Genomic DNA, 23,340 nt, shown 5'->3' with positions numbered 1-23,340 from the left:
CTGTAGAAAAGAGAGTTGTACTAACATTACTTGTTTGAGAAAGTAAAAATGGCTGTTAGATGTACCTTGTTAACTAGTACAAGACAAAAAAAACCATACAGCTTTTGATGGTTCTAAACATTTATATTTAGAATATATATTATACATGTGCAAAAAGTGTGGTGAAATAATTAACAACTCACATCTTGCCAGTGTAGACAAAGAAAGTTCTGTCGATCCTGACACATTAAACACAAACCATATATAAAACTAAACATTTTAAACCTGAAGACTACAGTCAGTCTACACAACCTTGTGTAACACTCTATACCTAATACTGTTAACCAGAGAACTAAAATTTCCCCTTAAAAGCTAAACAAATACGTGTTAAAAAAAAAGTGCATAAAAAAAGTGTTTAAAATAGAAAATGGTAGTCATGCTTTAAAGCTAAGAGTTCTTATGAATGCTAGTTTATTGACCTGAAGACATCTTGAAATGTAGACAGTAGAGTGCAAGCCAGTTCATATCAAAGCTGATCACTATATCAAAACGATCCAATTGCACGCAAATAGGGAATGATTTCATTTAGATTTTTCCAGCATTACTATAATTTTTTTGAATTTTAGTCTGATTGCAATGTCCAGTGGCGTTTCACCATTCTGTAAGAAAAAGACAAACGTAACCATTAGCATAGTCTTCACTCGTACAATGCAGCCCTTACACACACATTATATAAAGTACCTACATTTAAAAAAAACGTTAAAAATGTATGACTGCTGTAAATGTGTTGCCACTGCTATCCTTTTAAACTCCTTAAAATGACTCAATTAGCGAATCACAATTTATCTGATTATGTACGACACTCCAGAAATCCTATTTACCGTATGTAAGCAATGGATTAGTTATGCTTTAGGTACATTTTATGCTATTATCCCACAGAATAGTTGAATACATAATTCTAGATAAGGAGGCAGCGATTTATTTCGGACATTAATCCTGGCTGCAAGGTTTATATTAATGTGCTTTTTTTCACAGGGATTTAAACTGCAGACGCTACACGTCAACAAATGTTTTAAAAATGTTGATATGAAGAAGACTGGTGAGGAAATGACATTTAATAGCTGCTAGAATGGAAGAGAATCACAGCAACATTTTTTAAATGTAAACTGAAAATGTATTTATTACATGTTCTTTAAAAAAAATTAATCAATCAATCATTGGCCAGTGGCTGTGGTATAAGAGAAATAAAACTCTGGTAGGCTGTCATTTCAAAATAATTACTTCAGGCCACATCACACCAGTCCATGATGGATTATTTTTGTATTTTCCTCATGTTTTGTTCCTTATTTATTTCTCCACCACTGACAATGAACAAGACATTGATTACACCAATATTGAGTCATACATAAACAACTTACTTTGTTCTGTATCAAAGTATCTGCCTTTGCCTCCAGTAACAGTGGAACGAGTTTGTGACTTTTACACTGGCAAGTATAGTGAAGTGCAGTGTTGCCTTTCTGTTAAAGAAACACGCATGAATAACACAGCAAACAATATCTACTAATATCAAGTAGTATTTTGCATATTTTGCATTACTCACATAGTCGACAGCATTAATGTCTGCTTTACTGTTTATCATCATCTCCAGCAGCCGCACATGCTCCACCTGTTTTGTTTTCTGTTAAAGTAGTAAAACCAGTTATCTGCTTTATCTTGATGAAAACATGTACTATCGTATCTGATGTACAAGTAAAGCGTACTTTTCTACCATAATACATTTTCAAAATTCTCAAGCAGATTCATGTGTAGATTTATGACTAGCAGTAAGTATACTGTACCAATATAAGGTATCCAATCAATAGGACGGGCATGAGAATAACAATCATGAGGTAATCCAAGAAGGAAAATGTCTTTTTTGCAGCATAGTGCAGGCAAGTCCTTTGTTTCTATAGACAGAAAAATGTCATTATTCCACACAAACGCATTCACACAATTTAAAATATTCACACAACATATTTACATACAACCCTAGATAAGGTTGAGAATCTACACCATTTAATACCTTGTTTCTTACAGATACATCTGCTTCGTGTTCTAAAAGGTATTTGGCGATGTTGACATTTCCACCCTTACAAGCAGCTATAAGTGGTGTGTCTCCGAATAATTCATCCTGAATATTTAAATTCTTGGCATCAGCCTTGAGCAGTTTGTACACCTGGTGGAGGTCACCATTGTAAGCTGCTTGGCAAATAGGCTAAAGAAATAAAAGAAGACAAATCCATGTGAATTTGTGCTGTTAGATCCTACAGAAAAACAGACAAAAAAAGCAAAAAAAAAAAACACCCAAATCTACAGAATATTTATCAAACTGTTACAGTCAAACACACGATACAGTTATACGCAGTATAACAGTCATGCAATACAGTCTACAGTCCAATACACAACAATATAAAAAACAATTCCCACACAATAACTTGTGTAAAACCTTTGTCAGGTCAAACACAACAATTAGTAAGGTCAATAACTCGATACAATACAGGCCAATAAATAAGGTCAATTTAATTCAATTGTCTGTTTTAATAATAATAATAATAATAATAATAATAATAATAATAATAATAATAATAAATTATATATAGAAATAAATATAATAAAATAAAAAAAGATATATAATATATTAATAATAATAATATATTATAAAAATACTAATCATTTTGTTCTGTGATTGGACATTTAAAAAAAGAAATAATCCATGGACCTACCCCATTAAACAGCCCATATATTATGACACACATAGGGACAATATGTCTGATATTTGAAAAGTAATTCAACACCTTGTTTATTACAGAATTAAGTTAAGAACCCCAGGTATAAAAGTTAGAAGAGATGTGTATGTGAAAGGACGTTAAATACACACTTCAGGTGACCTTCAGTAAACAACATAAAGTATTTTTCACACCAGTTGTACAGCTAGAGCACTAACTTCACACACCTTCACAAGGTCATTAAAAGGTCAGAGGTTTAAAATAAGATTTCCTAGACATACATATACATTTATAACTCATTTATCAAAACAAGCCCAAGGATAAGTACAGCTTAATATTTACACACCTCTGAATACAGGATCCCCATAACGCTGACTCTGTCTCTGTCTCAGTCACGTGCCATGTGTAGGAAAGTCCCTCTAGATGAATGATGGTGTCTCCTGTGGATCTGTGTGAAATTAGGTCATCTGTGTATTTTATTTGTTTCTTAATGAATACCCTGAGAATGATCAAGCTCTTATCAGAACATGGAATATGACATTAGACACGTGAAGGATGTGACTCCCACCACACCCCACAAGGCACTGGATGTCGTAACACCCGGAAGTTATTAGCTTCGTCACGACACACAGGTGTGAACAGGTGTAGGTAACATTTACATTTCGAAACCACCTGTACATATAAAATATTAGGTTTTCTTAATGTCTTAATGTCCATCTAGTGATTCTTTTATGAAGATTTCCAACTTCGTCTACTGTTAATTGCACATTTATTATTTATTTCATTGTAAACTGATTGTTACGTATTTATGAACATGTAGGATTGCCTGCCATCTAGCGAGTGCATTAAGACATGATCAATGTGGGAAATTTGTTGGTATTAAATATGGCCTAAATAGCTAGACAAATTCAAAACAGTACTAGAAACGTGTTAGGCCTGGTGGAAAATGGTTAGAAAGTGTTTCAGGTTTCTTAAAACATCATTACATTACACTACACACACATGCATTAAATAAGATGTTTTGTGCATTCAGGAGAACAATCAGACAATATTAGAAAGTCTTTTGTGTTTTTTTATTCCACTGGCTGGCGGTAGTAGTATGGAATGCCACTGTTGCCAAAACCCCAACAATAAACTAGATAAATAGATCAGCAGTTATAGGAATATTCAAACCAGCCCATCTGGCACCAGTAATCCTGCCACAGTCAATGTCACTGAGTTAACATTTTCCCCATTCCAATAGTTAAACATTACCCGAGGCTGCTGGTCTGTATCTATACAGTGTAGTGTAAAGCTGCCGCATGACTGGCTGATTAGATAATTGCGTGAATGTGTAGGTTTACAGGAGCCATATAAAGTGCTCAGTGAGTATGTGTATTTTATATGTATATTACTGTGCTATTTTTAGTATTTATTTGTGTTTGGGTCCCCTTGTAGTCTGTTTGTCCAGCACGAACACAGACACACACACTTTTAACATCGACATGGCAGATAAAAACAAATTAAGAAAGCGAAGAAAGGCTTACGATAAGGCAAGAAGTAGGACTCGATAGGTGAGTAACGTTGGTTTGGCTTTGTTTCACAGAACTAATATATGCCTGTGTGTCATTTTTGCTTGTTTGTTTATCCGCAATCGTATTGTTCTTCTCTTCAGCATTGATAAAGACACATTTATTTCCATTAGTTGCCTGGGTTGCATATGTATGTGTGGGCAGAGCTATCAATACAGGGGTGGGACCCATTTGGGTTAGGGGTGTGTTTGTTTTGGTGAATTCAAATGTCAACATTGGCTTTCAAACAACAGAGACACTACCTTTAATACACACTTAATCTTAATACTTTGATGTCTAGTATAGGGCTATTCACAACGTGCTCAAACCTTACTTACTGCTTCTAAACCTTGCTTTAAACCCAGAGAAAGTTTTACATTTGTAATTTAGAAGTGGGGACCACAACACCTTTTACTCAGGGCTAATAACCACATTTTCTCTCACTGATGCAGAAGCACAAGACAAGTCATTACATTTACAGCATTTGGCAGACACCCTTATCCAGAGTGACTTACATATCATGTTATACAACTGAGCAATTGAGGTTTAAGGGCCAACAGTGGCAGCTTGGTGGACCTGGGATTCAGACTCACACGCATCTGATTGTCATCCCAATACCTTAACCACTCAGCTACCACATCCCCTCTTCATCATTTAACCCAGTGATACACTGTATTTATCCAATCATGGATGTCGACCCCGAAAAAATTGCAAATTAGACCGTTAACCCAGGATTTAAAATGTTCATACTGTGAAACATCAAATGATGAAAACCCAGATTAATTGTTAACCCCAGAAAACCAAGATAACACACGATTCCAGATTTTAGTCCTTTTTTGCGTTTGTGACACTGTTTTAATGTCCTTTCTGCCAGTACTTGCCATCTGACAATCACGGTCTACCAGATTGTATCCTTAAACGCTTTATTTAAGCACATGGTGCTGGGGCGTTTACAGAACGCTTGGCACGTATGGCTTTCCATACAGCAGGACATAGGCCCGTGTCATTGGCTCACTCCACCCACGTTATGTGTCAAAGCGCCGCTGGGCTGCTGACGCGTTCATATGCAGTCGCTTATGCTATAGAGCAGGATGTGTTGTTGAAGAGCGAGTTTCAGGCATAGCTGCCGTGTCCCTCTTGTGTTCTTTTGGCGGAGAGAATACGTGCTCTGTTTATGAAGTGCAGAGGTGAAAAGAATCGCGGCTTGTGTCACGTGAACATTTCAGTGAGTCGACTCTTGTGTTGTGTAAGCACGTGCTGCATGTGAGGAGGACAGTAGCGCGAGCATGGGACACCAGCAGCCCACTTACAGGTAAACATGATTTACTCTTTTTATATCATCGGAATCTATTGTCCTGATCTATCCGTGGATCTCTGATTCGCGCTTTTTTCTCCAGGTTAATGCTATTCAGTATTTCAGACCATCAGATTGCTAATTGCTCAGATTTTGCAATAACTCCTTGTTCAGGAATAAGTCCTATTTAGAGGTCTGTTCATGCCTCACATTATCACCAAATGTTTGGAAGTTTCACGTTGGTGCTTTTAGTGTATATTATGTTCATCAGTGAAACGCTTCCTTTCACACCATCACACTGCACCTGAGCATCAGAGCATGTTAGCAGTGAGATGATGACTGTTTGCACAATCTCCACTCTTCCCAAGCAAAAGTAAAACCTTTCTTTTAGTCGTAAATTCTGAAAGGTTTGATGGTGAAAAAATAAATCTGAGTGTTTCTCAGAAACGGATCCTGACCAAAAAGAAAAAAACAAACCCTTAACTACTGAAGGCTGGTATGTGGAATGTTTGGAGTACTGAACATGTTGGTTGCAGAGAAATCCAGAATGTACTGAAGCTTTATGAATACAGGTGATGGAATATGCCTTTTACACGCGAGTGCCCAGTGTGGGAGGTGGTTTTGTTTAGTCAGCAGTAAAGGTATGTTGTACAACCACTTATTGCTCACCCACTTTGACATTGTTTCTATTCTGTCTGACTTTTTTTTTTTAACAAACTCAAAGGCAGTCAGAAATCTGAATGGGTGACAAATTTTGTCTTTAAACAAGATGAGCTTGTGAATTTTGCAATGCCTTACCCACCTTGTATAAGCCATGTGGGATGTGGTAGCCTAGTGTTTAAGGTGTTGGGCTACCAACCGGAAGGTTGTGAGTTCGATTCCTACATCCAACAAGCTGCCACTGCTGGACCTCTGAGCAAGGCCCTTAACCCTCAATTGCTCAATTGTATGAAAATGAGAAAATGTAAGTCGCTCTGGATAAGGGCATCTGCTAAATGTTGTATGGCTTACATTGATGGTAATAACAGAAATCAGTTATACAGTAAATATTGGCTTTCTCAATGTATATATATATTTTTTTTCTTTTGCCTTAAATGAACTATAAGATCTTGTATTGTGTTGTATTTACCCAAATAACATCACTGAGTTCCTGAGAGACTGTTTGTATCTGTCTATAGTCTTTTCACACATGCAGCACAAATTCAATTGTCTAACGAGAATTTGGATCCCTTTTAAAAAAATTTGTGAGCATTAGTTTATCTGAAGCTGGTGGCGCTTCGCATTACACACTTATCCGCAAATGGACTGACCCGGTTTTTCATTTTACTACTCATCCATGCACATGATTTATATAATTTATGTTGATGGAAAATCTGACAAATCAGATGTGTGAGGTGCTGGATGGGATTTTGCTAAATTGCATGTATCTCCTTTACACCAGGTTTTTATTCTTACTCCACATCTATTTCATGTTGCCATGGCATCATCAACCTGAGTGTGACTGTGTTCGGTAACAAACCGTTCTGCTGCATCTATCATAAATTCAAAAGTGATGATGGACGAGTAAAAAAGCCTCATAGAAAAGAAGCGTTTGCTGAGTTTATGTGCTTTGTACGAATGCCCACCAAGTCTCTTTTTTGTGTTCAACAACTGATATTCATGACTCACCATATTTTTTCTGCATGGTTACAAGCTGTCATAGCAACTGTAGCACAGTTTCTCCTCTGAATAGAAGTGTGCATAGCGGTTTTGGACCAGAACTCGCTGTGTTTTAGTGAATAATATAATTAATAATCTCTCTAAGGATGTTGATGCGCCCCCACATAACCATGTAACCCTGTAAATGAATTAAGGAATACTGTCTGAAGCAAAGGTGTTAAACAGAGGTGTAAATGAGTTGAATCAGAAGGTAAAGTGAGCTACAGTATAATACTAACCATTGCAGTGCCGTGGACATTGAGACTGGAGCATGACATACCTGATCTGAAAAGAAAAATAAAACTGTTAGAAGCTTCAGTACAGAGGTTGGTGTTAGTTTGAGTAATGGAAGGTGGAGTCAGAAGGTAAAGAGAAAGGTCTGCATTTAGCAGGCTTTTATGGCCTTTTAGGATGCTGTATCGACCCAGTGGCCTTGCAGCAGCGGCTCATGAGGCCATGATGTCAGAGCTGACACGTGCATTTTTGCTTTGTTCCACAGTGAGGAATCATCTTGGGAGATGACAGATGGAGACATCAGGAGGATCAGAGCCTGCCAGCCTGCATCCTAAATACGCCATGGAGGAGGAGTTCAGCCTCAGCTCACTGGTGAGTGATGGGGCAATGGAGTTGGGGTGGGATTGTTAATGGGTCAGTTTTCTGAGTACTGGGGAAAAGTGTGAGGGGGCAGAAGGGCTGGAGTGTTTCTCTGACTCATCCATTAGCATGCTCAGAGCAGCTGCGCTGTCATTCACATCCTTCCATCCTGAAGTGGGAGGGAGTGGGGAAGGAAGGAACGGATGCAAGTCCCCTTCACACTTTGCTTCCTTTCTTCATGAATAGATGATTAAGACAAAGAGAGGGTCTTCATCATTTGGTTCAGTAATTAAATGTGCCCCCTTGTCTCTTTCCCCTCATCGAATAACAACTGTGGAGCTTTTTGTAGAGCTTTATTTACGTTCAGCATTGTTGTTCATTGTTGTGTACAGAAGTGAAATTGGTGGTCAGTTCAAGCAAGTACTGCAGGTTGAGCCAGTCTTCATGCTTTCCATGTATGTGTGTTAGCTTGGAAGCCGAGGACCACTGCTTGTGCCTTCCGGTCTGTCTAATTTCTGAAGGAGGACTGAGAACGGACAACAGAGCTTATCTGTGTTTGTGTCTGTGTGTTCTCCTGTGGTGATTCAGCTCTGTTCTTTATTTGCAGGAGAAGCTGGCAGCTGAGCCGGACTATACGGATGTAACGCTGCCAGCAGTGGAGCGCGTGCGAGCGCTCAGTAAGATGGGCTACAACATTGAGATCAGTGAGGACATTGCGCCACGCCGCTATTTTCGCTCAGGAGTAGAGATGGAGCGCATGGCTGCCGTCTACCTGGAGGAGGGCAGTCTAGAAAACGCTTTCGTTCTCTACAACAAGTTTATCACGTACTTATCAATTGCAGCTTTCACATTATTGTAATGAAAACAACATGTTTGAGAGAAAGATGATATCTCCAACAACAGATTTTCTTAAGGCTGTATAAATGTTTACTCCAGCTAGGTTGATCAATTCAGCTAGCTTATTCTCTGTGCTTCTCAGTTGCCAAGCAATTGTTCATGAATGTATTGTAGTCAAATATCCCAGTTTCCTTTTGATCTAGATGTGAAAGAAGTATTTTTGAGAGAGTCGCTCAGTTGAATGAATTGCTATCAGTATCAGTTACTAATTTTTGTTAATATCAAAAGGCAAAACTGAAATGGAAACCAAAGCCCTGCATTTCTATGCATTTCAACAACCGACCTTATGTTTGGACCTAAGTATGTATGTTATGTTGCCTTAACATACATACACACTGTATGTAAATTCTCCATCTGTATATCTTCTTCACTTTCAGTACTAGTGCATGCAACACAAAATGCTAGGCTGGCATAATGCCTGTTAGAAGGACAAGCTATACAGCATTGACCAGTCATGAACAGTCACTTCCTTCCATTTATAACAGCTTATAAATGGAAAGAACATTTGAAATAACTGTAAATCTCGAAAGCATAGTCTTCTATACTACAATCACTGCTTTTAACGTTCAGCACTTTATGTTGACTGCTGCCTGTTGTCACTCTGCAGTTTATTTGTGGAGAAACTCCCCAGTCATCGAGACTATCAGCAGTGCAACGTCCCCGAGAAACAAGTTATAATGAAGGTAAGCCCCTGGCAGCCTGCGCGGGGTGATGGAGCGCAGTGGCTTCGAGCCCACTCTAAATCTTATTAGCTTTATGCTTCATTAACACAGACACTAACACACTCGCTCCCACTGAGACATCGCAGAAAACGGTTATGTGTACTACTGTTGTTGCGTAGGCAGTTCAGTCTAGAAATGCAGACTCACTGTGTGTTGTATGTCAGGTCAAAATCTTTTTTGGGCAAATGGAGTAGATCTGTTTGTTTGCAGATAGAAAATCTGTCACTTCCGCTTACTTATTGTTGTTTTGTTTTCTGGTTAATTTATTCCAGGTTTGTGACTCTTCATGTAACTGCTCATCTGTTGTAGAAGTGAGAGAGTAGATAAACCCCCAAGTCCTGTTGTTTGAGCACTAAGCAATGTGATGTGTCTTAGGGTGTTGGGGCAGAAATATAATACATCTGCGCTTTTTATGACAGCTGAGCCATCGACCCTTTAAACAGAGGACAGATATTCCACCTTGGAAACCTTACAATCTGCAGCTTGTTAAGAATCTCTCAGATGACTATCAAGCTGCTCGAAAACTTCATCGCAGTATCACTTAATATATTGTCAATTTCACAAATGATCTTTTTGTAGAAATTGCAAGAAGTTGCTTTTCCACGCAAGGATCAACTGAAGAAACTCCTTCATGAAAAATACAGCAAAGAGTACAGTGAATATATGAAGAGGCAGGTAAGCTCAAGGTGCACTTGCACTGATTAAACTCACACCACTCTCAGCTCTTTGAGGCTTTGAGCTGTTTGATCTCCATGTTGTAATCTAAGCTTCCCTAGGTTTTACACACAGTAGAGATGCTAATAAAGTAAGCAAAGCTAGAACTGACACGGTCCTTGTGTTTCTGTTCGTTTTTTTGCCTTGAATTTGAAGTCAATTTTTGTGTGTGTATTTTTTGTAGAGCCAGGCTGTGCTTCCTGTAGCTGTGTGTCGAGATCAGTTACAGAGGCTGTCTTTGCTGGAGGAAGAGAAACAGCGCGTGGCACAGTTGAAAAAGATGCAGCTGGAGTCAGAGCAGTTCCGCTTCTTCGAAGAGCAGCTGCGGCGTCAGGAGCAGGCTAACCGTAAACAGGATGCCTGCCCTAAAGAACTTGAACAAACGGATGGCTCGTGCCTGTCACAGACTCCAAAATACCACCCAAACCTTGACCCCAATCGCAACAAACAAGCTGCACCTCTCCCCAAACCTGCAGCCACGTTAGCTGCAGTGCAGAGTGAGTCAGACAGAGAGAATGCTTTGTGTCTGCATCTGGATATTTGTGTAATCAGTATGTATGAATTCAATGTGTGTGTGTGTCCCCAGATCAGCAAGTGGAAGGCCTGAGGCGCGTTCTAATTCCTCGAGACCTGACATACAGGTTCCTACTGCTGGCTGACCGTAACACCGCCAGAGGCATTGAGACATGTGGTGTGCTCTGTGGGAAATTGGTATTTAATTCCATTCATTTTTATTTGTCAGTACTTTTAACAATTGACGTTGTCACTCAGCAGCTATACAGAAACCTTGATATGAGCGGAAAGAGTGTTAAGTGCTCCTTCGCCAAACACAGAAGGTTATGTTCTTTGTGTTCACTTTACACTCTTTAGGTTCCTATTTCATGTTCAAAGGTGTGAGCATATAAGATGCAGGTCCAGTTTGTAAAAGAGGTCATTTGGTCATGGTTTTTGTTCAATGGTTCACCATTTGCATTTCCTTTCATAAGAGTGGTTCTGTTTTGTATAGCATTACTTAAACTTGGGTGTGAGTGTATTCATGACTTACTCATTTCTCACATAATGCTATTGTAAACATTTGATAAAATGGCTGCACTTTGGCTTTGTGTGCTTAGTTAGCTAAAATGGCATCATAATGAACAGAATGAGCAGAAAAAAAATACTCTCTCTTGTTTTTTGTTCTAAACCCCAGACTCACAACGAGTTCGTGCTCACCCATGTGATTGTGCCCAAACAGTCATCGGGGCCAGACTACTGTGACATGGAGAATGTGGAGGAGCTTTTCAGTTATCAGGACCATCATAACCTACTGACTCTCGGCTGGATCCATGTAGGATACTTTCTGCCTTTCCATCAAATTGCCTTCTTTGTCTCATTTTTTTTTATTAATACAGCCTCATTGTAGTGGCAGAGAAAACATAATACTGATTTGAAAGATGAGTGTTTTCTCAAAACATAATGGGATGTTAGTGAAAAGCAAAGAGGTTTATACAGAATAACCCCTTTGAGTTTCTCCTATTACCTGCTGGATCAAATATAATGGTGCTTCACACAGAGGGTCACCATGGTAACATCCCTAATCATTTTACAGAGTTATTCTCAGTACCTGTCAAGTCACCTATTGACCATGTGAGAAGGTAAAGATGTTGGTTATTAATATTTGTGTGTGTGCGTGTGTGTGTGTGTGTGTGTGTTTATACATGCATGCCTGCAGACACATCCCACACAGACAGCTTTTCTCTCTAGTGTGGATCTTCACACACACAGCTCCTATCAACTGATGCTGCCCGAGGCCATTGCCATTGTCTGCTCACCCAAGCATAACGAGTGAGTATAATCACGCACTCCCCTCGCCATCTCATAGCTGCCATGCCAGGATCATGACCAGGATATTTTTTCAGAATGGCACCACTCATTATGAATAAACAAAGCCTCCAAAAGCCTCAATTATATTTTAATTTTAGAACAAATTGCAGAGCATTTCATCTAAAACTTTGTAAATCCATTTTTTTCCTCTCCTTTTCTTCTTCTGCCTTCTCTCTCGTTCCTTCTTTCTTTTTTAACCTCACCTCTCTTTGTCTGTCTTGTCTGTCTGTCTCTCTCTGTTTTCTTGTCTGTCTTTCACTCTGTTTCTCTGTCTGTCTATCTTGTCTGTCTGTTCGCAGTACCGGCGTGTTCCGCCTCACCGCTGCTGGCATGAGCGAGGTGGCTGGGTGCAGACTTAAAGGTTTTCACCCTCACAGGAAAGACCCTCCTCTCTTCACCGTAAGACACTCAGCTACACTTTTTCTGATTCAGTTCAATGTTACAGCCTTTATCACTGTAAGATCCTCATCTATACTTGTGCTGATTAAATACCAAAAGCATAGGTGTTGTTTTAACATTTTAAACTCTAGCATTGAATGGTTATGGAGTAAACACACACAAGTGGAATGCTGAGCTCAGTTTTCCAGTTTTCTACCTCTTTGTCTCTGTTACTACAAATTCAATGCCATCTTAGTAAATTAGACCATTACACATTTACTGTTTTGTTGACTAGCATTTTTAATTAAAGTAATTAGCTAGCTATCATTTCTGCTAATCTTTACATCGATTGAGCTTTTTAGAAAATAAATTGTCAGTATAATTTGTTTGACTTTTTTGGAATCATGTTACAACTGTTGAGAAAATCAGGAAATAAATTATGACAATGCAGCTAAGCACTATCTAGAAGCTAGCTATACGTTTAGACTAGCTAGACTGTCTATGCTAAAAATACTAAATTCTGTTAGCTAATGGTATTGTAGTGTGATGTTATGGTCATCTCATCATACATAGCTGATTTGTCAGCCAGTGGACCTATTTTTATTTTTTTTTAACTTCTGTTTCCTTTTTTTTTTTCCTTGTGTATTTGGTATAAGTGGAGCCTGACAACAGTACCGCTAGGGCTGGGCGGTATGTATGGAATAAAAACACTGTCAATAATAATCGTACGTAATTCAAAGCATTTGTGTGTAAATTTAAATTTTGCGGAGTTGGATCCCAAAACCTACGGCCACGACAGTTTACAGATACAAGATTTTGCGTGTTTGTTCAAATACAACTCCAAAATGTACGACTATGACAGTTTACACACACAACGCCTGTTTTCACAACACCTCTTTTTCACACACAAAAACGGTCTGCGAAACAACTGTCAAAAATACGACATCATGTTCGTAGGCATTACTATCCGAGGGAAGATGAATCGATTCCACGTAGTGCGCGTGCGCCCCGCCCTCTTTTAAACCACTGGCGCCGAAATGGCGGATCAGCAGCCAAGCGCTCACTCGTCGTCTCGGGTAAGTTGGTTTTTCCTTCCAAATTCGGACATGTTTAAGGGTTATTTATCACTAATAACAGAGAGGAGTAATATTACAGAGATAGGTTAACTATAGTAAGATAGATTAGCTCTCATAGTAAGGTTACATTAGGTGCTTAAAGAATACAGCTGTTTAGGAGGTCATCACTGCAGTCTGTAGTGTGATGAGATAGGCCTACATAAAAGACACTCACACCTAGCCATTTCCTGCTGCACTGACTGCCCATTTGACTTGGACCTTCTTTCTTGTGCTGACTGTCCACTGATATTGAACTGGTTCCCCATTTTCTGATGTCCAACACTTAAGGTGTTGGTCAACATCGACACCAGATTCTGGGCTGAGTGCAAGATGTCACCTAATGGAACCTGATAAACAATAAAATTTGACTTTAACACTTAAGCAGTGAACACGTATTCCAGTGCATGTACACATCTGTTAGTAAGTTAACACTTAAAATTGCTAATTCTTTTATGTAGGCCTATCTCATCACGCTACAGACTGCAGTGATGACCTCCTAAACAGCTGTATTCTTTAAGCACCTAATGTAACCTTACTCTGAGAGCTAATCTATCTTACTATAGTTAACCTATCTCTGTAATATTACTGCTCTCTGTTATTAGTTATAACCAACCCTTAAACATGTCCGAATTTGGAAGGAAAAACCAACTTACCTGAGACGATGAGCAGTGTTGTAATGTAACGGAGTAAAAATACTTTGTTACTGTACTTAAGTAGAAATATCACGTATCTGTACTTTACTTCGCTATTTAAATTTGTCAACTTTCATTTTTACGCCACTACGTTTCCTAGGTAAAATGTATACTTTTACTCCGTTATATTTCCACTAAGCATCTTCGTTACTATAAAATAAAATCAGAAGAAATGTGTGTGACTGCAACAAGGGAGGTTTGGTGAATCACTGCTCCTAGAGTGCATTACCCTCCGCACGCTGTACGGAGAAGCACAGGTACGCGCAGCGTGCACGCGCAGTCAGAGCTGGAGGCGTTTATCTATAACGTTAATCGGAAAGCTGCAAATACAGCAACCAAAAGCAGTGAAATGTCACAATTCTTATTACCAGAGTTGCACAAACAAAATATTAATGCAAACTCCATACAATACTAAATAAAAATAATATTTATTGATTTGGCCTTTGTGAATATTAGTTTATTAATGACTGCATTGGACACACTGTTTGTAGAGAATACACACATACATGAACTGATTTGATTCAAGACTGGCATCATTACATCATGCATAAAGTTTTGGTGTCCAATTTTGCCATTTAATAATACCATAACTTTTGGCTTACTATGTAGTCATATAATATAAAACTCTTCTTGTTTTAAATTCTCACTGAGGGCTAAAACCCCTAAAGATGAAACCCTAGAACCGTCCCTGCTCTTATGCCTACCGAAAATCACTGAAATTTTACTTTTTACTTTTACTTCAAATACTTAAGTACATTAAATATCAGAAAATGAATTTTGATACTTAAGTACAGTAAATATCAGATACTTTAAGACTTTTACTTGAGTAGTATTCTAAAAGGTGTCTTTCACTTCTACCAATGTCTTTTTCTAGTATGATACTTGTACTTTTACTCAAGCAATGCTTTCTAATACTTTATACAACACTGACGATGAGTGAGCGCTTGGCTGCTGATCCACCATTTCGACGCCAGTGGTTTAAAAGAGGGCGGGGCGAATGCGCACTTCGTGGAATCGATTCATCTTCCCTCGGATAGTAATGCCTGTGAACGTGATGACGTATTTTTGACAGTTGTTTCGCAGACCGTTTTCGTGTGTGAAAAAGAGGTGTTGTGAAAACAGGCGTTGTGTGTGTAAACTGTCATAGTCGTACATTTTGGAGTTGTATTTGAACAAACACACAAAATCTCGTATCTGTAAACTGTCGTGGCCGTAGGTTTTGGGATCCAACTCCGCAAAATTAAAATTAACACACACATGCTTTGAATTACGTCCGATTATTATTGACAGTGTTTTTATTCCATAGTATGACGGTATATTCCGTTTCCGCGGAATAAAATGTCTACCGTTACAGGTTTTTCTATTCCGTGCATACAGTGGAATTTAAATTAATGGGCGTGGTTAACCTCACGTGTAGCACGCCTGGATCTGAGAACGATTGAGAAGCGGCACATAAGCGTAGATAAGAAGAGAAAGACATGCATGCTGATAAAGAAATCCCACAAACCAATCCCGAGCAGGAGGAGGAACTTGTTGTGAAATGAGGGGCGACATCAGTGGTATGGACGTGGTTCGGGTTTACAAAGGCTCACAAAGAGCAGACAAATGTGATTTGCAAACTGTCACACGAATGTAGCCGTTAGCCATGCTAGCACGAGTAACTTGTTTTATCATCTAAAAATGAAGCATGTCAAAGATTACAACGAAAGCCAACAGATGCGCTCCTTTTGTTGATTTACCTGGAAAATTATTATTCCGTGATATATACCGCTACCGTGAAATAAAATAACTTGTTCCGTGAAACAGATTTTTGGTCATTCCGCCCACCCCTAGTACCGGCAATCAAACGAGTGCCTTTTTGAGAGGTGTTAACAGCTAGTTTGTGATGTATGTCCCCTGTGGTGCTAATATAAATGTCATATAACTAAAACACTGTTAGAAACAGTGCAGCACTCCTGAGATATCCTAATCATGCAGACCCAATTTCTGCATGTGTGTTAAAGTTAAATAACATCTTGGCTCCTTAAAACTGACACTGTAAGTGAGAATGAAAAACTCAATGCTCTTCTTTTAAAGGAAGTGAAAATCCAATTTGTGTAATTTACAGATCTGTAAGCACGTGGTTGTGAAGGACGCCAAAACGTCAGTGCTGGACCTCAGGTAACAGAAGAAGGAAGGACGTGCTTCAGTAGAAGCTACAGACCCAGGAGTTTTATTTTTATCACCGGCTGCTTGAAGGCTTTTTTGTATTTATTTATTTCTTAAACAAAAAAGTACTGTGAAGTGGATTCTGTGTTGCACAGGTTGCTGTTGGCTTCTTGTAATGAAGCTGTAAAGCTTTTAAGTGTTTTTTTCCCCCCCTCTGTGTCTGATTTGTTAGAATTTTTAACAGCTTGCTTTAGCATTTGTGCCTGTTTGTTCAGAAGCCATCTTTATGGACAGGTTTGTGATCTGATCTGATCTGATCGCTTGTCAGGTTTTATATTATGGTGTGTCCTGAAGGTGGCATCGTTTAGCTATTAATGCCACAACCAAAATGTGAACTTCTTACCAGGATGCAAAGTTCTTTTTAGACAGTTGCCTTATGTAAAGTGATGTGATTCGATTTTTTTTATTATTTCTTGCTATTTACTCAGATACTTTCTACCCAATATGTATTTGCAACGTTTGTATCTTGTCATTTATGCCGAATCGAATTGTTACAGCTCCAGTGTTTAGTCAAGGGAACTCAAATTATAATCAGTATGTATTTTATATTATTGAGTTAAAGACAAAACAACCTTTTCCTGCTAGAGAACTTCTGGTCAGCGAAGGTTATGTTTGACTTGAAGGAGTGGCAGGTTTTAGGTTACTGACGCAATTTTATAATGTTGACTTATTTGGCATTAGTCTAGGTGCTCAGCAGTTAAAATAAACAGTAAAGCTGAACAGCATAAATATATCCACAGTTCCTCAGTTTTGCCTCACTTTCTCCTTAACCAAAGGACCTACAGTAAAATAAGCAAAGAAACCTAATACGCCTTATTGGAGGAGCTACTGCTAGAGCTAGAGGCTTGATAGAACCAGTGATCTCAGGTATCATCCTCTCATGCTAACATGCTAACTTAAATCAATCAGTGGCTCCTCCTCTGTTTTGCGACTTTCCGTTCCACAGTGGTACAGCAGAAAATAACTTTCCAAGTTTGTTTCCTCTTTGATGGTGAGTGAGTCAGCATGTAGTGGATTTTGTGTGTGCTGTGGCATTGTATTTTTTCCCCCCTTTTTTAGGGCTTTATATGGGGTTTCATAGTTCCTCTTAAACCTTTAGTGCTGTTTTATTCTGCAACAGGAACTTGCGGGCAATATGATGCATTGACTGTATAACGTTTACCCCCTACTGCCATTTTTTTTTTAAATAAAAGAAGGAAAAAATGAGCGTATGAGGGTATCAATGGTATCATTTTTAAATCATACTAATCTCATTTTTAATAAGGGCTAATGTAATTATTCAGATTGAAGGCAGAAATCTAAGTTATCTGAAATCTGGGACATGATAGAAAGAAAATGTGTAATGATTATTTTAATGAAGGTGCTGCTATTCTGCTCATGACCTAAATAATTTGTTACTTTTTTGGAATTTGTGTGGGCTGTTGACATTTAAGTGAGTAAGTAATGAAATGAAGAAACATGAAGTACCTTTTAGGTCAGGTTGCTTATTTATATAGCATTAGTTTCACAATTTTGCAATCCAGCTTGCAAAATGGTGTCAAATAATACATTAAACTCACTTGTAACCTTTTTTTTTTTTTTTTTTACCATGCTCAAAAAGTAACCGTGCTCAGAAAAGAAGACATTAAATACAGTTCTGGTATGCAGAGCTTTATTTATTCCTGGGGTCATTTTATAGCCATCCATACAAATTGTCTCAAAGCAGAGAGAAAACACATGCAAGCGTTATCTTACACTGTTTGAAACACGAGGGAGTATGTGAGTTCTGTTTCTTTAAAAGCCATTACAAAACACCTTGCGATTATTCTCTCTCCCTCCCTCCATCTGGAGTCTCACTAACCCCAGGAATCTTCCCAATCTGTTCATCTTGGGAGCTTTGCTCATCCAATGTAACAAAAACAATCAATGACGAGAAACAAAATCCAAACATTCACGCAAGTGTGGGCAGTGCAAAGACAAAACAGGAGAGAAACCAGAGGATACATTCACAGTTTACAGGAAGCGAGAGCAGAGTTTTGAGGGCTAGGGGCTGTTGAATTTAGAAGCACTTGCGATGCACAATGGATGGACCGGCCTCGTCATATTCTTGCTTGCTGATCCACATCTGCTGGAAGGTGGAGAGTGAAGCCAGGATCGAGCCACCAATCCATACTGAATACTTTCTCTCTGGTGGGGCGATGATCTACACACACACAATGCACAGTTGCAAAAAAGGTCAGTGTTATGATCTTCATTGGTACCACAAGAACATCTAACAAACACTGACCTAAAACGTTTCGGGTCTGGAAATCAACCCAGTCAGTGTACTCACCTTGATCTTCATGGTGCTGGGGGCCAAAGCAGTGATCTCCTTCTGCATCCTGTCAGCAATGCCAGGGTACATGGTGGTACCACCAGACAGGACGTTGTTGGCGTACAGGTCCTTACGGATGTCAATATCGCACTTCATGATGCTGTTGTAAGTAGTTTCATGTATACCAGCAGACTCCATGCCTAAGAGGGAAAACCAGTATTTAGAATCAAATATTGCAGAGAGAAACTAAGAAAGAGGAGAGGAAAGGAAAGAGGCATTACCGATGAAGGATGGTTGGAAGAGGGTCTCAGGACAGCGGAACCTCTCGTTGCCAATGGTGATGACCTGCCCATCAGGAAGCTCATAACTCTTCTCCAGAGAGGAAGAGGTGGCAGCAGTGGCCATCTCATTCTCAAAGTCCAATGCGACGTAGCACAGCTTCTCCTTGATATCACGGACGATTTCTCTTTCAGCTGTATTCGATCAGATTGCTTCAGTAAATTAGCACTCGTGTAAAACATTCATGCTTCCAAATCCAAAAAGTATACATCAAAAAGTCTGTGTTTCAGAGTTGACCTGAGTACTGTATAAATTAGAATATTCTCAGTCTAGATTAATCATTGCTGTTTTGTGGAATTCATTATATTTTGACATAAGGTTACAGCAAAGATAAACAGATAGTGTTTCAATTGTGTCTGCATTCACCAGTGGTCACGAAGGAGTAGCCACGTTCAGTCAGGATCTTCATGAGGTAGTCAGTGAGATCACGGCCGGCCAAGTCCAAACGCATGATGGCGTGAGGAAGAGCATAGCCCTCGTATATGGGCACGTTGTGGGTGACACCATCACCAGAATCAAGAACAATACCTGCAGAAAATCAAATGTTTGATCAGACAAATTTTCCTGCACTCTAAAGCTAAACATGTTCCAAAAGGGACAAAGCAACTGACCTGTTGTGCGTCCGGAGGCATAGAGGGATAGCACTGCCTGAATAGCTACGTACATGGCTGGAACATTAAAGGTCTCAAACATAATCTGAAGGAAAAAGACAGTAGTGTTTGCAGGTGAAAAGTACTTAGGGTGCTATTCTTATATTGTACACTCTTTGTTTAGTACTTTAGAATTTATAGAGGGTTTGGATTTCTATCTACATTTTGGCAGGTCTGAGAAGTGCAAACTGAGCCTGACCTGGGTCATCTTCTCCCTATTGGCTTTAGGGTTAAGCGGAGCCTCTGTCAGCAAGGTAGGATGCTCTTCGGGAGCAACACGGAGCTCATTGTAGAAGGAATGATGCCAGATCTTTAAAAAAAAAGAAAATAAAACTAATTACATTGTGGACAAATCAATTCAACATTAGAATTAATCATTACAAATGGGCTGATAAAAGTTTGGTAGATCATCTGTGAAAATCTGGAGTTTTCTTAATTGTGATACAAGATGCTCACAACGAGTGAGATATGGCGTAGTCACAGAGAGCTAAGTGAATAATACCATCTGCTGCATGCATCTGCTAGTCGATGACAATGTGTGCCTGAAGGATAGCGTTTGACACTTTAGTGTGTGTGTGTGTGTGTGTGTGTGTGAGAGTGAGTCATGTGCACAGTGAATGATACAGCAGTATATCTATTCCAGGTATCAACATACAGAAGACCAAATTAAAAGTCTAGAGATAAGAACATTTTCAGCCACATATCTAGCATCAGGCACACATGCTGTGTGTTACTATTTTGGGAAATTATTTGTTCTCGTGTTCTTGGCAACTTCTGGGTTGTAATGATGCCTAAATTAGCAAGGACTACTTACTTTTTCCATGTCGTCCCAGTTTGTGATGATGCCGTGCTCAATAGGGTATTTGAGGGTCAAGATACCTCTTTTGCTCTGTGCTTCATCACCAACATAACTGTCTTTCTGCCCCATCCCCACCATCACACCCTAAGAGCAGACACAAAGGCGTTCAACAACATAACTCAAAACACAAATGAAAATAAAAAGATTAAAGTTTTCCATTCTATTCAGCTAAATGTCATGATTCCAGTAGGTGTATGTTTGCAGTTTACTGTCCCACTGTGCCTAAATGGTGTGGTTGGAGAAAGTTCACCTGGTGTCTGGGACGGCCCACGATGGAGGGGAACACAGCTCGTGGGGCATCATCCCCGGCGAAGCCTGCCTTACACAGTCCTGAGCCGTTATCGCACACCAGAGCAGTACTTTCTTCGTCGTCACACATGGTTCAGCTCGGATTTCCTTCTTCACTCCAACAGGAGACAATCACTGCAAACGCACCAGACAATTATCAAGAAATCTGCTTTCTAGGCTTGTAAATGGCCTTGCTTTTTATATTATTATTAATATTATTTACTGTAGTTTGAAGGTTTAAAAGTGTTTGTGTGTGTGTGTGTGTGTGTGTGTGCCTGTCTGTCTGTCTGTCTGTCTGTCTGAGAGTAGGCATGTGCATGTTTGTGATAACGACCACACCCTACTCCATAAAATCACAGATGCATGGAATACTAGAATATTACAGCTTAAATTTTTACAGAATTTTAGTTAAACTGTTAATAATACCAGTAGTAAATTATTCTAGAATTAATCCACATTGTAAAAATTAACAAGAATATCTCTGCAGAACTCATCCACTGCCCCACTGTCATGCATCCTGAATCCTACATTTCTGTCCCTGATGAATGAGTACTTCACCATGGGAAAAATTCCTAATTTGGAAATAATGGGGAGGCATCTCTCTGTCTCTGGACTTGCTTTTGAAACTCCTTTTGGCCCTCCCTATCCACAATATCTCAGCGAGGGGGGGGGGGGGTTGTAAGTGCAAGAAAAGTTGGGAGTCACACTGATGCCTTTGGTCCATTTAAGAAAACCATATTTAGGCATAATCCTCACAAATCACAAGGACTTTAATCCAGCAGGGGCCACAACCATCTAGACTAATGGTCATATCTCCAAGCGTCTATCATCTAACAGACAGCCTGTAAAGGTTATGCAGATTTATACAGGTTTACTGGAACTCTGCATGCATATAGCAATAAATAACAGGTTTGTCAATACTTTTACAGATAAATCTGAATTATAATATCCATTATTGATCCATAGTCACTATAGCATCGTTATGAACAAAATCTACATTTTAATAGCATAAAGGATAAATCTGCATTATAACACTTATGAGTGACAAACATCAATTTTTATTGCATTATTGATGTAACTGCATTATGATGATATGACTATGTGATAAATGTGTCAATCAGTGCCACATAATACTGAAAGCACTGAAACTCTCAGTTTCCATTTCAAAGCATCTTTCAAACTGCATGCACCTGAGTAAACTCACAAAACTACAATCAGATGTGCATTCTTTTGTAACAAGTTATACTTCAAAAGAGCTCACAAAACACAGCATGTCTCAGAGGGTGTGAAAAAGATTGTGAAAAACTGAGATTGAGAGATAGGAAGAATATGGGTGGAGGTTACTTACCCTGACAGTGCTGGGCCGGGGGGTTTAGCCACTTGGTGATGGTGTGGCCCTGACCAGTGTGTGGAGCTCTTATGTAGGTCCAGTGTGTGCTTCCAAGCTCCCTCCCACCTCCCAAACATGGAGCCAGGTTCATACACAACCCATCGGGTTCACTCTACTACAGCCTTATAGGGATGACTGGGGAAGAACACTCCAATCCGGGCAGCCATCGCTCAGGGCATTCCAGCCACTCTCTCTCTTTCTCTTTTTTTTTGCTCCGAAAGGATGGAGACCTCATCATGCTAGAACATAAACACAGAGAACTAGTAGAAGTGAGGCTACCCCTCCTAACACACAAACATGCACACATACTCAGCAGGCCGTGTTCCAATATACCTTAGAATGGTGTACATATTAAACATATGTTAAACAACATAACATATTAGAAATGTCTGACAGTATTATTAACAATATAGTAAAACTTGAGGGGAATTTAAAGCTCATCTACTGGTAACTTTTATTCTAGTTAGTTGACTAAAACTTTAGTCTAGTTAGTTAATTTTTAGTATGTGTATATATATATATATATATATATATATATATATATATATATATATATATATATATATATATATATATATATAATGTTGGCTTGTAGAAGCCAACATTCTGTTTTGTTTGTTCTGTTTTGTGATTCAAAAAACTGAAATGATTCAAAAAATGAAATGATTCATGATGATGCCACTTACTATGAAGAATAAAGATAAAGCTGATAAAGGTACTTTCATGTATTGGGAAGGTTATTTGTTTCCAGAAGTTAGTACACTGTCAGTAAATGTAGCATGATATAAACCCATGGTAATGCAGAAAAAATTTTAGCTGGTTATAAAAAACAGCTTGTATGCCTCACACCTTCTGTCCATGCAAACTCAATAATTAGTGCCGACTGCTTGACTCAGTAAGTGTTCATATTTCATGGACTGTAACTAACAGAATGTGTGCTGTACTGTATGTGGAGGGAATGAACTCTGCTTGATCTGCCTCTGTGTCTCTGATCTTCAGCTTGCACCTTGTTTCTTGCAATCAGGCTTGCCATGTGATCAACTATTTAACGG

The 23,340-nt window shown here is 39.0% G+C and overlaps 3 protein-coding genes across 4 annotated transcripts; 1 reads left to right on the top strand and 2 right to left on the bottom strand.

The window, feature by feature from the left end:
- Positions 1–419: 419 nt before the first annotated feature.
- Positions 420–3,355, bottom strand: ankrd22 (ankyrin repeat domain 22). The gene is made up of 6 exons (XM_027137683.2): positions 3,091–3,355; positions 2,042–2,233; positions 1,818–1,925; positions 1,580–1,657; positions 1,398–1,496; positions 420–638 (listed from the first exon to the last, which is right to left on the bottom strand). The coding sequence occupies exons 1-6, from the start codon at positions 3,109–3,111 to the stop codon at positions 561–563; spliced, it is 576 nt and encodes a 191-aa protein (XP_026993484.1). The 5' UTR covers positions 3,112–3,355; the 3' UTR covers positions 420–560.
- A 1,970-nt stretch (positions 3,356–5,325) lies between these two features.
- Positions 5,326–17,676, top strand: stambpl1 (STAM binding protein-like 1). 2 transcript variants are annotated; one of them, XM_027137672.2, is made up of 11 exons: positions 5,327–5,606; positions 7,786–7,892; positions 8,488–8,705; positions 9,385–9,460; positions 10,079–10,174; positions 10,398–10,710; positions 10,800–10,924; positions 11,403–11,540; positions 11,925–12,037; positions 12,376–12,475; positions 16,369–17,676. In XM_027137672.2, exons 2-11 carry the CDS (start codon positions 7,812–7,814, stop codon positions 16,423–16,425), a joined length of 1,317 nt encoding a protein of 438 aa, XP_026993473.1. In that variant the 5' UTR covers positions 5,327–5,606; positions 7,786–7,811; the 3' UTR covers positions 16,426–17,676. The 2 variants fall into 2 exon arrangements, with proteins under 2 accessions (XP_026993475.1, XP_026993473.1); XM_027137674.2 differs by lacking the exon at positions 10,079–10,174 and having other exon boundaries at positions 5,326–5,606.
- A 427-nt stretch (positions 17,677–18,103) lies between these two features.
- acta2 (actin alpha 2, smooth muscle) lies at positions 18,104–22,396 on the bottom strand. The gene is made up of 9 exons (XM_027137678.2): positions 22,247–22,396; positions 20,861–21,033; positions 20,566–20,694; positions 19,951–20,061; positions 19,713–19,797; positions 19,468–19,629; positions 19,044–19,235; positions 18,781–18,962; positions 18,104–18,651 (listed from the first exon to the last, which is right to left on the bottom strand). The coding sequence occupies exons 2-9, from the start codon at positions 20,987–20,989 to the stop codon at positions 18,508–18,510; spliced, it is 1,134 nt and encodes a 377-aa protein (XP_026993479.1). The 5' UTR covers positions 20,990–21,033; positions 22,247–22,396; the 3' UTR covers positions 18,104–18,507.
- Positions 22,397–23,340: the final 944 nt, after the last annotated feature.

The sequence above is a fragment of the Tachysurus fulvidraco genome, chromosome 8 (genome assembly GCF_022655615.1).
Source record: "Tachysurus fulvidraco isolate hzauxx_2018 chromosome 8, HZAU_PFXX_2.0, whole genome shotgun sequence".
Taxonomy (NCBI): domain Eukaryota; kingdom Metazoa; phylum Chordata; class Actinopteri; order Siluriformes; family Bagridae; genus Tachysurus; species Tachysurus fulvidraco.
This window is presented reverse-complemented; position numbering and strand designations above follow the sequence as displayed.